The 16,796-nt window shown below is 43.1% G+C and overlaps 1 protein-coding gene across 2 annotated transcripts in view; it reads left to right on the top strand.

Annotated features, from left to right (window-relative positions):
• Positions 1-16,796, top strand: part of sycp3 (synaptonemal complex protein 3) — a 90,960-nt gene that overhangs the window by 72,005 nt on the left and 2,159 nt on the right. For both annotated transcript variants that reach the window (XM_043716300.1, XM_043716301.1), the window contains exon 7: positions 560-664. In XM_043716300.1, coding sequence (XP_043572235.1) covers positions 560-664 — 105 coding nt within the window. The remainder of the gene's footprint in view (positions 1-559; positions 665-16,796) is intronic.

The following is a 16,796-nucleotide window of genomic DNA, read 5'->3' on the forward strand; positions in this document are numbered from 1 at the left end:
GGAAAAGAGCTATCCCAGATCTCACTATTAACGATTTTATTCTTTAAATCGGAAGAGATCATTAAAACAACAACTGTTTACAGCTCCTTTCTCTTAAAACTATCTTTTACCTCCCACTCTACAATACTGGTCCAATATTTCCCTCTTAAATTTATGGCAAATCAGTTTCTAAACCAGTTATCATCTTCAGATGTTGAACTTTCTCTGTAGATTTCTCTAGGTTGCTTCAGTATTCCTCTGCAGAAATTTATTTTGGACAGGTACCTTTCAGCAAGCTATTCTGCTGGCAGCCAGTTAGTACTTGCTTGGCTGCGCTTTGCTGTTCTCCTTCTAGCTATTCAAAATGTCCAGTTTTATATCCTAAAACATCAGATCATTTCATTGGTTTGATGTCATCAAAACGCCAAATTCAATTGGATTTTGGTCTCTGGGGCATAATTTAAACTGATTGGCTGAATTTGAATTTAAATCTATTCTGTACTGACTGATGAATGATTATTCCACAGTTTGTGCCATGTTATGGATGATGAAATTGTAAGTCCTTTCTTATTCCTCTCAGAATTTAGAGGAATTGGAGAAGAGTCACACAGAACAACAGTCGGCTGTACAGAGTGAACTTCGCAAGGAGATGGCCCTCTTTCAGAAAAGGATTTTAATGGATACTGTAAGTAATACTCTGACATTTTAAACAAGGTGATTGCATTCAGACCTTTACATTGTGCACTCTCTCCAGTCTCAATGTGAAAAACAGATGGTACAGGACAGAAGGAGACTCTTCAGCTGCATACCCATTAGCAGCCCTATTTTTTCCCTGAAAGGCCGACTGTTTCTTATCTGTCATGTGTCTATATAGTTCCTATTTGAAAATTTATTATTAAAAGTGCTTCATTCTACTTGCTGTGTTTCGTTCATAATCTAAGACGACGGTGGCATTTTCAAGAGTCTGTCACTGTAGGTAACTGTTGCTGATTGATTGATTGATTGACTAGATATGAGAAGTGCTTTTCTAATGAGAAAGTAAACCTTTTGTGAAGTGGCAAAGAACAAATTGTGACAATTTATTCATCAGATTAACAAATTCCACTGCAAACATCTGTAAACCTGAAATTGACAAAATGTGCTGAAAGAATATGAGGAAGACCTCTATCTCTGTATCTGTCTATCTCTTTCCCACCCCATGGATCTGCTGTATATTTCTAATTATTTTATTCTTGTGATTAGAGATTATAACCAGACATTCACACAACAAGTGAAGCATGTCTGGAAGTATGGTGGAGCCAGGTTAAACTGAGGCACCCAAGAGAGTATTAGATTATTACTTGAAAATTCTGAATATGCAAGAGTACAGAGAAAGATGGGAGAGGGCACTAAGTTGTCACGTCCATTCAGGGAGTTGGTGCAAACACAAAAAGTCGAATGGTCTTCTGCGCCGTAACATTTCTGTAATTCTGAATGAAATCTTGTCTGCTGTTCAGTACGATGAAGGCTGATTCTCTGCCTTACCTCTGTATTCTCACCATAGTCATGGAGGTCTACTGCAGGAAAACAGGCCCTTCAGCCCATCTTGCCCGTGCGCCCAGTTTTCACAATTTAAACTAGTACCATTTGTGTGCATTTGGACATATCTCTCCATACCTATCCCATCCATGTACCTGTCTAAATGTTTCTTACATGACAAAATTGCACTCCAGTACCACTTCTCGCAGCCCGTTCCAGTCACTCACCACCCTCTGAAAACAATTGCCCCTCTGGACCTTTATATATCTCTCTCCTCTCACCTAAACGTATGCCCTCTAGTTTTAGACTCCCCTACCATGGGGAAAAGCTATCCGCTAGCTACATCATCTATACCTCACATGACTTTATATACCTCAATAAGTTCAGCCCTCACTCTCCTACGCTCCAGGGTAAAAAGTCCCAGGCTATCCAATCTCCCCTTATAACCCAAACCTGCCAATCCATGTAGCATCTTAGTAAATCTTCTCTACACTCTTTCTAGGTTAATAGTAGGGTGATCAGAAATGCACGCAGTACTCCAAATCTGGCCTCACCAATGTCTTGTACAGCTGCAACAACACATCCCATCTCTTATACTCAATGCCCGAGTGATGAAAGCTAGATATCTTCACCACTCTGACTCCATTTTCAAGGATCTATGAGCTTGTACCCCTAGATCTCTGTTCTATAACACTTCCCAGGGCCCTACCATTGACTGTGTAAGTCCTGCCCTGGTTTGTTTTACCAAAATGCAGTACCTTGCACTTACCTAAATTAAACTTCATTTGCCATTCTTCAGCCCATTGACCCAGATCTCGCTGCATTCCCAGATAACATCCTTCACTATCCACTATACCACCAATCTTGATATCATCTGCTAATTTACTAACCATTCCTCCTAAATTCTCATCTAACTCATTTATGTAAGTGATGAGTGATGATGGACCCAGCATCGATCCCTGTGGCACACCACTGGTCACAGGCCAGTTGGCTAGCTTTCCCTGATCCCGTGAGATTTAACCTTACTTAACAACCTACCATGTGGTACCTTGTCAAAGACCTTACTAAAGTCCATGTAAACAATGTTTACTGCACCCCCCTCATCTACGTTCTTCAAAAATATCAATCAAATTCGTAAAACACAATTTCCCACGCACAATTCCGTGTGGACTATCTGGGTCCCTATGTCTCTAACTGTCTGTAGGGCCTGTCTCTCAGAATCCCCTCAAACAACCTACCCACCACAGATGGCTCAGTGGTCAGTAACTCTCAGGCTTTTCTTAAATAATGGCACAAGATAAGCCACTCTCCGATCATTGGGCACTTTACCTGTGGCTATCGATGATATCACTATCACTAGGGGTCCCACAGTTTCCTACCTAACCTCCCACAGAGTCCTGGGATACACGTCTTCATGTCCCGCAGATTTTTCTACCTTTTTGCGTTTTAAGACTTCCAGTTCCTCCTGTTTGCAATGTGGACACTCCTCAACACATCAGTATTTATTTCCCCAAGTTCCTTAGCATCCACACCTTCCTCAACGGTAAATACTGGTGAGAAATATTCATTTAGAATCTCACCCATCTCTTGTGGCTCCGCACATGGATGACCTTTTTGACCTTTAAAAGGCCCTATTCTCTTCCTAGTCACTCTTTTGCCCTTCATCTACTTGTAGAATCTCTTTGGATTCTCCTTTATCTTATCTGCCAATGCCATCTCATCTCCCCTTTTAGCCCTCCCGATTTCTCTGTTAAGAGTATTCCAATACCTCTATACTCCTCAAAGAATCCATTTGATCTGAGCTGCCTATACATGTCATATGCCTCCCTTTTCAAGACCAGGTCCTCAGTAACTCTAGTCATCCAGGATTCCCTATGCTTGCCAGCCTTACCCTCAACTCTAACAGGAATATGCTAGCCCTGAACCCTCATTAACTCACTTACCAAACAATCCTTGGACTGTGGGAGGAAACTTACCAAACTTACCAAACAATCCTTTGTTTGCAAAAAGCCTCACCCCCCAATCAACTTTTGAAAGTTCCTGTCTAAGGAAAATTGGCCTTTCCTCAGTTTGGAACTTTAACTTGTGGACCAGATCTATCCTTTTCCATAGCTATTTTAAAACTAATGGAATTATGGTCACTGGTCTCAAAGACCAAGAAACTTGACCAAGAAACTGTCTATCTTAGCCTTAACTATTTTCACTGATGGGTTATCGAATTCCAAAGTTTTACACCCCTTTGAGTAGTTTCAAAATCTTAGTGTCTACTTCTCTAGTACTCCTGCTACTTTGAGCCCTTGCTATCTGCATTTTTCTTTGTATATTCCTCAATATCCAGGGGTTCACAGGGTCAGGTTGATGAACTTCCTCTTTATTTGAACTTTTTGGCTCTATACTCACTATTTCATTCTTGAATGCATCCCACTGTTCTGAGACTGATTTACCTGAAATATCTGCTCTCAGTCTGCTCTGGCAAAATCATATCTGATCTTATTAAAATCACGCTCTGTGTAAAACTTCCCCCAGTTTAGAACTTTGATTTCAGGTCCATTCTTGCCCTTTTTCTTAACAATCATGAATCTAACAGTTATAATTGTGGTCTGCAGAATGCTCCGTCACTGCTACTTCAACCACTTACCCTGCTTTGTTACCTAAAGTTAACTCCAGGACCACCCCTGTCTTGTAGGGCCTTCAATGTACTGACATAAAAAGCTGTGCTTGATGCATTTTAAGAGTTTTACTGTCTCTAAACCTTTCACACTATGACATGGGAGATCAAATGCAAAATGAAAGTATACAGCAAATGGCAAGACCCTTTGGAGTATTGATATACACAGGGCTCTTGGTGTGCCGATCTGTAGCTCCCTCAAAAAAGCAACACTGATGGATAAGTTGGTAAGGAAGGTGAATGGCATGCTTACTTTCATTGGTTGGGGCATTGAGAATAAAGTTGACAAGTCATATTGGATAATATTCTAGTTAGGCCACATTTGGAGTATTGTGTGCTGTTCTGGTCACCACACTATGGGAACGATGTGCTGGCTTTGGAGAGAGTGCAAAAGACGTTGACCTAAAGTTGCCTGGATAGGAGTGTATTAGGTATAAGGAGAGTTTAGACAAACTCTAATTGATTTCACTAGACCGTCAGAGGCTGAGGGGGCGACCTGATATAAAATTCTGAGAGGTATGAAAATGGGTGGATAGTCAGAGTCTCTTTCCCAGGATGGAAATGTCAAATACTAGAATGGCATTGGTTTACGGTGAGGAGGGAAGAATTTAAGGGAAATGTGCAGGGCAAGGTTTTTACACAGAGCGTGATAGGTGCCTGGAACAAACTGTCACAGCGTATGTTAGAAGTAGATAGTAATCCTTAAGAGTCATTTAGACAGACATATGAACACATAGGGAATAGAGGGATACGGACCAAATGTGGGCAGATGTGATTAATTTAGAATGGCATCATGGTGGGCCAAAGGCCTTGTTTCTGTGCTGCACTGTCCTCTGTTGTTTTGCACCAGACACTTCAATTCTTATTTCATAGACCTTCATCTCTGGAAGAGATCTGACAATGGGAAGTACTAGGTGAGTTGTCTTGGTGGTTGTTAATTAAGTGGAGATGTGTATTAACATGATTTTGTACCAATTTGTCATAGGAGCTATGAAGGTTCATGAGTTAGGTGGAGTAGCCAAGGGAGTGCTGGATGGAAGAGTATAGGTTGGCTTTCAGAGTAAGGAGGAGTTGAGTGGCATAAGGTGACACGAAGAAACCTGGACATATTTTGAGTGGTGAGAAAGGAAATTTAGTGGTTTATTCCTTATTTTTAACTTTGGACATAGTGTCGGATTCCCAAGACAGGTTTTCCGGTCAGCCTTCCCTCCTATCAGCTTCCTTGGTACTCATGAGGTCACTGCTTCAACATCTACTCTAGCCCCTCCCCCACAGACTGGACATCTGGTTCAGGATCACAGAGCTGGGAATTCTCCTGTTACTGTGCATCCAACCTGACCTTAATTAATGGACCATGCAGAATAAAACAATTAGTAGTAAATTAAGCTTAAAGTGTGTGATGTGCCCATTGGAAATTCAGCTACAAACTGCAGAGATTGGGAAGTCGGGTAGAAGTTTTCACAAAAGGAAGAGAGATTGTAAAGAGCCAACTAGCCACATTAGCAAGTGCCCCTAATATAATTGAATTCAGCGTACTGTGGCTTGAAGGGAAAAGGGTGAGTTACAAAGCAAGGTTTTGAATTTGGGTCGGATAAGTTTGGAGGCACGAGGCAGGAAGTAATCATAACTGCTAACTTACGAAGCAATGGATGAACTGAGAGTGTGGGAACAGAAGTGTACATTTAACTCTTTCAGTCTGTTCTTCATTCAGTGAGATCAAGGCTGCTCTTCAACCCAACACCATGCCACACGTGTCCCTTAATCCCTTTAGTTAACAAAAGCAATCAATTCTAGACTTAAAATGAATGATTGACTTCATATCCATTGCCATTCATGAAAGAGAGATCCAAACTTCTGTCACCCTTTGTGTAAAACACTTCCCTAATTTCATTCTAAACTTAAGACTATACCTCCCTATCCTAGATTCCTCAAACAGTGAAAATATTTTCATTGATATCTTGATATCTTAAAATCTTCAACCAAATCACCATTTAATCTTCTAATTCCCAGGAATAAAATCTTAGTTTATGCAGTCCTTTCTTACAGTTCCTCACTACCTTCATCCAATTCTAGCAATTCCTCTCTCCAGGCAGCATCGCCTCAGCTTCTCTAATCATGTCCAAGTAGCTCCTCAGTGTTCCTTCTTTCCACGGTTCCTGTCTCTCCATCCCTCCCTGCAGCCCCGTCTTCAGGTGATCACCCATCACTGCCCCGAAGGCGATGAAGCTCACCACCCGGCCCCAGTTCACCTCAGGAACTGTCTCTTCCTCTCTCCTTTCCTGACTCAACTATGGAGTATCACTTCCTTCCTCCGACCCTTCCCATAGTTCCTCTCTCTCTCTCTCTGCCCTACCCCCTCCTCATTTTTGAAGCCTCACTCCCTCCTTTAGTTTCCATGCCCTCAGACATGCTTGCTGGACCACTAGTTTCTGCTTGCTTTGTAAACAGGTGTCTTTGCTCACAGCCTCAGACCCCTTCCTTTCTGGGGCCTGGGGAAGGTGCTCCAGCCCTAAAATTATTCAAATTGATCTTGAGTTCCCCCATCTCCTTACCCAAATCCCCACACATCAGGCCTTGTAATCACAAGGGCTGCTACCACAAGCTACCCATCTTTGCCAAACACAAATGATCCCCATTAGCAGCTGTTCATTCTCCCAGGCTGACCTTTACCTGTTCCTTTGTCTGCCAAACTGTGTTTTGTTTTCTCTGTGTGTCTGTGCTCCATCTCCACCCATCATTTACTCCTCCCCCCACCTCACAATCCTTTCTTTAACAGGTAGACAAACATATTCCCAACTACAATCAGTTCTGAAGAAGGGTCACTGGACCTGAAAGTTAATTTTGCTTTCTCTCCACAGATGTTGCCAGATCTGCTGAGTTTTTCCTGCAATGTCTGTTTTTGTTTCTCATATTCCAGCATCTGTAATTCTTTGCTTTTTCTCAGTCACAGGCTGGTTCTCTCCTGTTGGTAAGATCATAGGATTCTAACTTGCGAGTGGAGGCCAGTTTCTTCCACCCTATATCTCGGGGTAACTTCTCTCTGATGGTTGTCCCTCAAGTAAATGTTCCTGGGCAGTTTGGGGATTTTGCAGGCGAATCAGCTTGTTGTTTGTTCCCATGCGTTTTGAGCTTAACATATGAGGAACATATGAGGACTTCAGGTCTATACTGGATGAAATTTAAAAGGATGAGGGGGAATCGAATTGCAGAATACTGTACAGCCTGGACAGAGTGGATGTTGGGAAGATGTTTCCATTAGCATGAGAGACTCTGACCCGGGGGCACACGTATAGAGTAAAGGGAAGACCTTTTAGAATTGAGATAGGAGAAACGTCTTTGGCTACGGAGTGGTCAATCTGTGGAATTCATTAGCATAGAATGGTGTGGAGGCCAGGTGGTTGAGTATATTTAAGACATAGATAGGTTCTCGATTGTCAAGGGGATCAAAGGTTACGGGGAGAAAACGGGAGAATAGGATTGAGAAATTTATCAGCCATGATTGAATGGCAGAGCAGACTCGGTCGGCCGAATGGCCTAATTTCTGCTTCTGTACCTTATGGAGCACTGACTTCTGTTCCCTTGTATTATAGTCCTTGGGATGAAAGTCGGCATTCTGCGGGGTGGCACAGTGGCTCAGTGGTTAGCACTGCTGCCTCACAGCGGCAGGGACCCAGGTTTGATTCCAACCTCGGGCAACTGTCTGTGTGGAGTTTGCACATTCTCCCCGTGTCTCCATTGGTTTCCTCCAGATGTTCTGATTTCCTCCCACAATCCAAAGATGTACAGATTAGGTGTATTGGCCATGCTAAATTGCCCATATCGTCCAAGGATGTGCAGGCCAGGTGGGTTAACCATGGTAAATGCAGAGTTCCAGGAGTGGGCTAAGGAAGTGGATCTGGGAGGGATGCTCTTTGCAGGGTTGGCGTGGACTTGATGGGCTGAATCGACTGCTCCCAAGCTGTAGGGATGATATAATTCTAGAATTCTATTAGCCTTTCTTAATTCCATTAACTTTCTATACCTGGTCATGACACTTTAATGTTTAAGCGGATAATGTTTAAAAAAGTACCATTGGAGTATAAGATCTGCCCATGACGAGAATTATATTAAACAATCTTGTTCAGTCAGGTAAGTGGCAGACTCTATAAATTTTATTTCTGTTTTATATCAGAACAAAGAACAGCAGAGATCCTATAGATTGAGAGAGGTTTTTAAGAAACGCAAAGGGATTTAGAGAAAATAGTAGTAATGAAACTCAAAACAGCAAGAGTAAGCTTGCAATTATTTATCAACGACACAGAATACTTCTACAACTTTGCAATTATTTATCAACGACACAGAATACTTCTACAACTATATTAAGAGATGGAGTGATTAAGAATGCCCTTAATGACAGATGCAAGTTGGAAAGCAGAAATGTGCAGACTCACTAAGTGGTTACTTTGTATCAGTCTTCACAAATAAGTTTGAGGATCACCTAGCAGAAATAGAGAGAATAAAAATATAAGTCAAGGGCAGAAACTGAAATAAGTTGTTTTCTAAAAAGGCAAGGAAGTTATGTATTTCCATGCTTTTCCAAACTTTTCCATTCAAGAATTGTCTTCTTTGATTGGAAAATTGCCATTCTCACTGCTTTATTAAAGAAGGGTTAGGTGTTAAATAAAACCGTAAGTCACTTAGTCTAATACCATAATACGATGAAGGCTCGTATTATGTTATTACATTTTGGGAACTTGGGATCTAAAGTAGAGGGAAAATTGACTTTTTTCAGCTCTGTGAACATCTGACTTCCTTTTGTTAAAAAGATTAGAAAGTCATAGAGATCTACAGCACAGAAAATGGCCCTTCAGCCCATCTCTTCTGTGCCAGTCAAAAACAACCACCGAACTATTGTAATCCAATTCAGCACTTGGCCGTGGTCTTGTATGCGTTGGCAAGTGTACATCTAAATACTTCTGAAATGTTATGAAGGTGTCTGCCTCCACCACCTTTACAAGCAGTGGCCATTTTGAATAGTGAGCTTCAAACAGGATTTCCTAGAAATTGTTCTTGTAGCTAATTGACCAGCATTACATCCTTATTACTTTCCGATACTTGTAATGAGTTTGATCCACTTGTTCTTGTATCATGGAATTTTTATTTCATTTTACAAAATAAACTTTTTATTTTGTTGCAAGGACATTGGCAGCCTTTTTGTGAATTTGTTCAGTGACTGCCCTTCAAGGTAAACAAGAAGTAAAAGAATAAAACTGATGATCTACCAAACCAGATCTCATTCTGGAAAGTGACTTCAGTCCTGTATTGCCATCAGCTAGGATCATAACAGCAAGTTACTCGAACCTGTTGGTAAGGACAGAATAACTGACCATTTAGATAAATATGAACCAATGAAGAAAGCTGACATATAGTTGTAGAAAGTTAAAAATCACACAACACCAGGTTATAATCCAACAGGTTTAATTGGAAGCACGAGCTTTCAGAGCGCCGCTCCCTCATCAGGTGGTTGTGGGGGACACAATTGTAAGGCACAGAGTTTATAGCAATAGTTTACAGTGTGATGTAACTGAAATTATACATTGAAAAATACCTTGATTGTTTGTTGAGTCTTTCATCTGTTCGAATACCATGATAGTTTCACTTCTTTCATGTGTAAATCACAAAACTTTAGTTGAAGAGGTTATGTTTAGTTATTGTACAAAATTGAATTATTTGAATAGGTGATAGATAAGGGAAATGTTGGCATTCTAGTGGGCAGTGGTAGTGTCCCTATCTTTAAACCAAAAGAAACAAGTTTAAGTCCCACCTGCCATGATGATGCATCATGACGACTGAACAGGTTGATTAAAAATTAAATAAATTAAATTAAATAAATAAGTTAAATTAAATAAATAAATTAAATAAAAATTAAATAATTAAGAGTTTCAAGGAATGTAACTTGAGTAATCAGAAGACCTCCAACAGGGATCCATTTCAGTCTCTTAGCAAAAACAAAAGATAATTCATTGATTTGTGTAAGGAGCAGGTAAGGGAGTAGAGACAATATTAACATGATAATTATATACCCAAACAGGTGGCATGACTAGGGATGTGTCACATGAATCTTCTGAATTTTATAACTTGGATGAAGGAATAGAGAGGTGTATAACCAAATTTACCAATGGCACAGTCAAGAGTAGAAATGTGAGCAGGAAGTTGTAAAGGGATGTAAATAGATTGAGTGTGTGAACAACACTGTAGTTTCGAGGAAGATCACCAGAATCGAAACATTAACTCTGATTTCTCTCCACAGATGCTGCCAGACCTGCTGAGCTTTTCCAGCAATTTATTTTTGTTTCTGATTCACAGCATCTGCAGCGCTTTCGTTTTTTGAAATTGCAGCAGACTGGATCAATGTGGGGAGTGTGAAATCTACTTTGGACTTGGGAAAGAGAAATCAGAACACTTTCTAAATGGTGAAAATCTGTGAGCTTTCGAGGAACAAAGGGGATTTAGTGGATTAAATACAGAAAATACAAAACCACTGAATGGATATAAAAAATTATTTATATGTCCTACGTCGTGTTTCAATTTTCTCTAGGAAGCTGGAATACAAAGGGAAGAAGATGTATTGCAGTTATATCAAGCTCAGGCTAGACCCTGTGTTCAGTTTTGGTAACCATTTCTAATCTGAGGTTTATAGCATAGATTAATTAAAATTATACTAAGTAAAATTTTGAAGACAGTTTATGTAGCCTAGGAAGGTAGGCACTCCCTTGAATATGAAATATTAAGAGATTATCTAATTGAGTTATTTAAACCTATTTCCTCTGATAGCGGAACTTTAAAATAGGAAATTTTAGGGGCATGTCAGGAAGTGCTTATTAGATTACTTACAGGGTGGAAACAGGCCCTTCGGCCCAACTTATCTAATTGAGTTATTTAAACCTATTTCCTCTGATAGCGGAACTTTAAAATAGGAAATTTTAGGGGCATGTCAGGAAGCGTTTATTGTTTCATGTGGTCATGGAAATCATTACCAAGATTGATTTTTGTTGAATTATTAACCACAACTGAAAGAGGTGGTAAATGGAGCTTTGGTAGGAATCAACCTTGATCTATTTAATGTTGCAAAAGCTAGCGGAGCCGAATGGTCTTGCTGACACACGCAGGACCTGCCTTTCAGCTCTCATTTCCTGTCACTACTCACACCTGCTGTTGTGGGGCATCAAGCTTCTGTCACACTTAAGGTGAGAATATTTGGCAAATTGATATTGTAATTTCATGGCAAATTTCTTTGATTCCATTGGATTGAGAACTTCACGTTGAAGGTCAGACCATGATACCTGTGTGGAGATTCCCAACTGTTGTACATGAGAACCAGGAGCAGGAGTAGGCCATCTGGCCCTTCAAGCCTGCTCCACAATTTAATAAAATCATGGCTAATCTTTTTGTGACCTCAGATCCACTTACCCGCCCTCTCACCGTATCCCTTAATTCCTTTCTTGTTCAAATAAAATCTTAGCTTTAAAAACACTTACTGGAGTAGTGTCAACTACTTGACTGGGCAAGGAATTCCATAGATTTACAACCCTCTGGGTGAAGAACCTGCTTCTCAATTCAGTCCTAAATCTGCTCTCTGTAATTTTGAAGCTATGCTGTCTTCTCCTAGTTTCACCTGCCCGCGGAAACATCCTCTCTAATTCTATCTTGTCTATTCCCTTCATAATTTTATGGTTCTAGTGGATCCTCCCTCATTCTTCTGAATTCCATTGAATATAATCCCAGTCTACTCCGTCTCTCCTCATAAGCCAACCCCCTCAACTCCAGAATCAACCTAGTGAACTTCCTCTGCACCAACTGCAGTGCCAGTACATCCTTTCTCAAGTAAGAAGACCAAATCTGCACACAGTACTCCAGGTGTGACCTCCTCAGCACCAGCAATTAAGGACAAAATTCCATTTGCCTTCCTAATTACTTGTTTTACCTGCAGACCAATCCTCTGTGATTCATGCATAAGGTCACCCAGATCCCTCTGCATAGCAGCATGCTGCAACTTCTTACCATTCAAGTAATAATCCTTTTTACTGTTACTGCTACCAAAATGGATGACTTCACATTTGTTAACATTATCTTCCATCTGCCAGACCTTTGCCCACTCACCCAATGTATCTATGTCCCTCTGCAAAGTTTCACAGTCCTCTGCACATTTTGCTCTGTCATTCATCTTAGTGTCATTTGCAAACTTTGACACATGACACGTGGTCCCCAACTCCAAATCATCTATATAAATTGTGGTTCCAACACTGATCCCTGAGGCACACCACTAGTTACTAATTGCCAGCCAGAATAGCACTCATTTATCCCCAATCTTTGCTTCCTGTTTGTCAACTAACCCTCTATCCATGCTAATATTTTACCCATAATGCTATGCATCTCTATCTTATGCAGCAGCCTCTTGTGCGGCACCTTATCGAAGGCCTTTTGGAAATCTAGGTACACCACATCCACTGGATCCCCATTGTCCACCTTGCTCATAATGTCTTCATAGAATTCCAAAAGATTAGTTACACGTGACCTGCCCTTCATGAACCCATGCTGCGACTGCCCAACGGGACAAATTCTATCGTGATGCCTCGGTATCTCTTTCTTGATAATGGACTCAACCATCTTCCCTGCTACAGAGGTTAAGCTAACTGGTCATTAATTCCCCATCTTTTGTCTACCCCCCTTTCTGAATAGTGACGTCACATTTGCTGTTTTCCAACCTGCTGGGACTCCCCCCAGAGTCCAGCGAATTTTGGAAAATTACCACAAGTGTACTTGCTGTTTCTCCCGCCATCTCTTTTAGCTCCCGATGGGTGCATTCCATCAGGGCCAGGAGACTTGTCTATACTTCACTCCAATAGCTTGCCCAACACTACCTCTTCCGTAATAATGGTTGTCTCCAGGTCCTCACCTACCTTCGTCTCTTTGTCAATTACTGGCCTGATATTAGTGTCCTTCACCGTGAAGACTGATACAAACTACTTGTTCAAGGCTCACCCATTTCATCATATTCCATAACTAAATGCCCCTTCTCATCCTCTAAAGGACCAACATTCACTTTAGCCACTCTTTTTTTGTTTTATAGATCGATAGAAACTTTTTTTTAATTGTCTTTATATTCTGTGCTAGTTTTTTCTCGTGTTCTATCTTACTTTTTTTTATAGCTCTTTTTGTGGCTTTTTGTTGACCTTTAAAGTTTTCCCAATCTTCTATTGCCCACCCCAATGTGATATTATTATTTGGTGGCCTATAGACTATGCCTATCAGTGACTTTTTCTTCTTAGAATGTCTAATTTCCTCTCAAACGGATTCAACCTTATACTCCATGGAACCTATATCATCTCTCAGCACTGCCCTGATATCGTCCTTGAATATCAGAGCTATACCCACTCCCTTACCTTCCTGTCTGTCCTTCCGAATAGTCTGATACCCCTGGAGATTTAACTTCCAGTTGTGACCATCCTGTAACCATTTCTCTGTAATGGCTGCGAAATCATTTTCACTTGCAATGATTTGTGCAGTTAATCGTCTACCTTGTTACGAATGCTATGAGCATTCAAATAAAGTGCCCTTATGCTAGTTTTCTTACCTTCATGATTTCAAACATCTCTAATAATATCTCCTGAGTTATCCTTCCTTTTTACTTCTTCCAGTGTCTGCCTTGTTGTTAAACCGTCCTGTACACATGCTCACCTGCTGCTTTCCTTTTTATTTACCATCATACTTCCTGTCGTTTTCACATTCCCTTCCTCCTGACTCACTTGTTTAAAGTGCTGGTGACCACCCTATTTATCCTTTCACTAGAACACTGGTTCCAGCTCAGTTCAGGTGGAGACTGTCTTTTTTTTATTTCAAAAATATACTTTATTCATAAAATATATTGATGATCTGTACAATTGGTGGTGCCATTCATAGGCGCACCTTGCATTTCTTTACATACAGAGATTGGAATTAATCATTCATACATACAGGTCTGTACCTTTACTATCCATATATTTAGCTGAGGCATCAGCGGAGCCCACTTACTGATTGGGCCCCCGTTCTTCTTTGGCAGGCAGAAGTTACACAGTGGTCTTTCCCCACCGCGCCTTGGCGGCAGCTGCCCCAAGCATCAGCGCGTCCCTCAACACGTAGTCCTGGACCTTGGAATGTGCCAGTCTGCAACATTCAGTCGGGTCAGCTCCTTCAGCTGGAAGGGCAGCAGGTTTCGTGAGGGCAGCGTGCAGTGCGGCTGAGAGTCCGGGTGTGCATAAAGGATCTCACTGGCAGAGCCCTTCTCACCACCAGCCAAGCCATGTCTTGGTGCTTGTTGGAAAGTTATGGCGATGATGCATTCTGCCAAATGACTTTGACAGTCTGCTCAGGGAACCGCTCAACAGGATCCACCCTCTCCTTTTCCCGAAGGGTCTCAAGGACACTACGTGCTGACCACTTCCTGATGGACTTGTGGTCAAAGGTGTTTTTCTTCATAAACTTCTTCACGAAGGACAGGTGATACGGAACGGTCCAAATACTTGGAGCATTCTGCGCAGCGAGGCCAGGCCCATCCTTCGCAACACCGGGGACAGGTAGAACCTCAGAACGTAGTGACACTTGGTGTTTGCGTACCGGGGATCCACGCACAGCTTGATGCAGCCACACACAAAGGTGGCCATCAGGGTGAGGGTGGCATTGGATGTGTTTTTTTCTCCCGTTGCCCAGATCTTTGTACATCGAGTCCCTTCGGACCCGGTCCATCTTTGATCTCCATATAAAGTGGAAGATGGCCCGGGTGACTGCGACAGCACAGGTACCTGACATACGCAGGGCAGCCGTAAGTGTGCTGAACCTGCAGGAGGTCGGGACACATGGTGGTGGACTGTAAGGTCTCTATCTGTCGAAACTGTAAGCAGGAGGGTCACCCGACCGAGGAATGCAAAGAGGCCAAGAACTGTAATCTGTGCGGAGAGGCGGGCCACATGTACAAAGCCTGCCCAAGACGAGGGGCCACCACCTACACGCAGATGGCCGGAGGTGGCAACACGAGCCGTGGCCCGCAAAAGGCCAGCAAGGTACCACAAACCAGCAGGAGAACGGTGTCTGGGGGCACCCAGAAGGATGGAGCGGAGCAGACAGCAGCCAGCAGGGAGGTGCAGCAACCAATCCAAACTCCCACAGGACAGACGGAGGAAATGGAGGAGGAGCAAACCAAGGAGGCAGAGGAATGGATTCCTATAAAAAACAGGAAGAGGAAACCTGGCCAGCCCCCCAAAGCCACCCAGCAAAGGGAGAAATGACACCTGCACCAGGAGGATACAGGCAGCTATTCGGATGGTGAGGACGGGCATAAAGAGGGTCGTCACCAGAGTAAGAGACAGTGCGCCGCGGGGAGAAAGGAGGGCAGCACCCCCCAAACAGGAAACGATGAACCCTCTGAGGGGACTGGTAAAGACCACCCCCCACCCGGTGAGAACCAGGAGGTACCCACCACCCCACAGCTTCAGGTAACTGGGAGCAGCGATTCTCGGACAGCCCCGCTGTCAGACAGAGAACAGGACTGTGCGAACCCTGGGCCCGACCTGAAGACACCAGAGCAGGGAAATGCCTGCAGCATGGAGCCAGCCAGCTACCTCAGCCCTGCGAGTGTGCAGCAGTTCGCGTTCACCACAGGAATGCAGATAGCTACCCCAGAGAGGCAGGACCAACAGCAAATGGACACTGGAAACCTGATAAGCTACTAAAATGGGGATAAAAATTGCCAGTATTAATGTGCGTAGCATTAAATCGGCTACGCGATGTGTCTCTACGATGGCCTTCCTGACCAACGTTAAAGCCGACGTCCTGTTCCTGCAGGAGTGTGGGATACCGCACCTCAGCAGCTACAGGAGATGGTCGAGCTTATGGGCCCATGGGCCGTCAGTTTGGTCGGGGGGCAACGATAGCCGCGCCTCCGGCCTGGGTATCCTGTTGCGAGGAGGCAACTTCACCATCTCCGAGGCTAAGGAGGTGGTGGGCAGGCGCCTCCTCGTCACAGATGTCATGTACAGGAATGCTCTCCTGAGACTGATTAATGTGTTCGCCCCAGTGGGTAAGAGTGAATGGTTGGCTGTCCTGCAGCAGCTTCCACTGTTGCTGGCTACGTCCAGGCCGGTCATTCTGGCCGGAGACCTCAACTGTATAATTGATGCAGATGGACGATCCGGCGGGGGAGACAGTAAACTGGACACCACGCCCAGAACCCTATTGGACACGGTAAAAGATGCCAAGCTGCATGACGCCTTCAGCGCCCCTGCAGACGGAGCGCAGCGTAGATACACCTGGTCACAGGCAGACGGGTCTATCCGCTCAAGGATAGATTACCTGTTTGTGTCCCGAATGCTCTCGGTCAGATCCACTGACGTCAAGCCGGTGTTCTTCTCTGACCGCTGCCTCCTGCTGGCCGACTGTCACCTACAGGACGAGCAGCGGGCTGGTAAGGGAACGTGGAAGCTGAACACAAAGCTGTTGACCCCGAGAAACATTGAGGAGCTCAAGAGGGATTACGCAGGTTGGAGAACCGTGAAGTCCCTCTTTGAGTCTCCAGCAGACTGGTGGGAAACAGTAAAAGGGAACATCAAGAGGTTCTTCA

Source organism: Chiloscyllium plagiosum, chromosome 26 (assembly GCF_004010195.1).
Source record: "Chiloscyllium plagiosum isolate BGI_BamShark_2017 chromosome 26, ASM401019v2, whole genome shotgun sequence".
Classification (NCBI taxonomy): Eukaryota; Metazoa; Chordata; class Chondrichthyes; order Orectolobiformes; family Hemiscylliidae; genus Chiloscyllium; species Chiloscyllium plagiosum.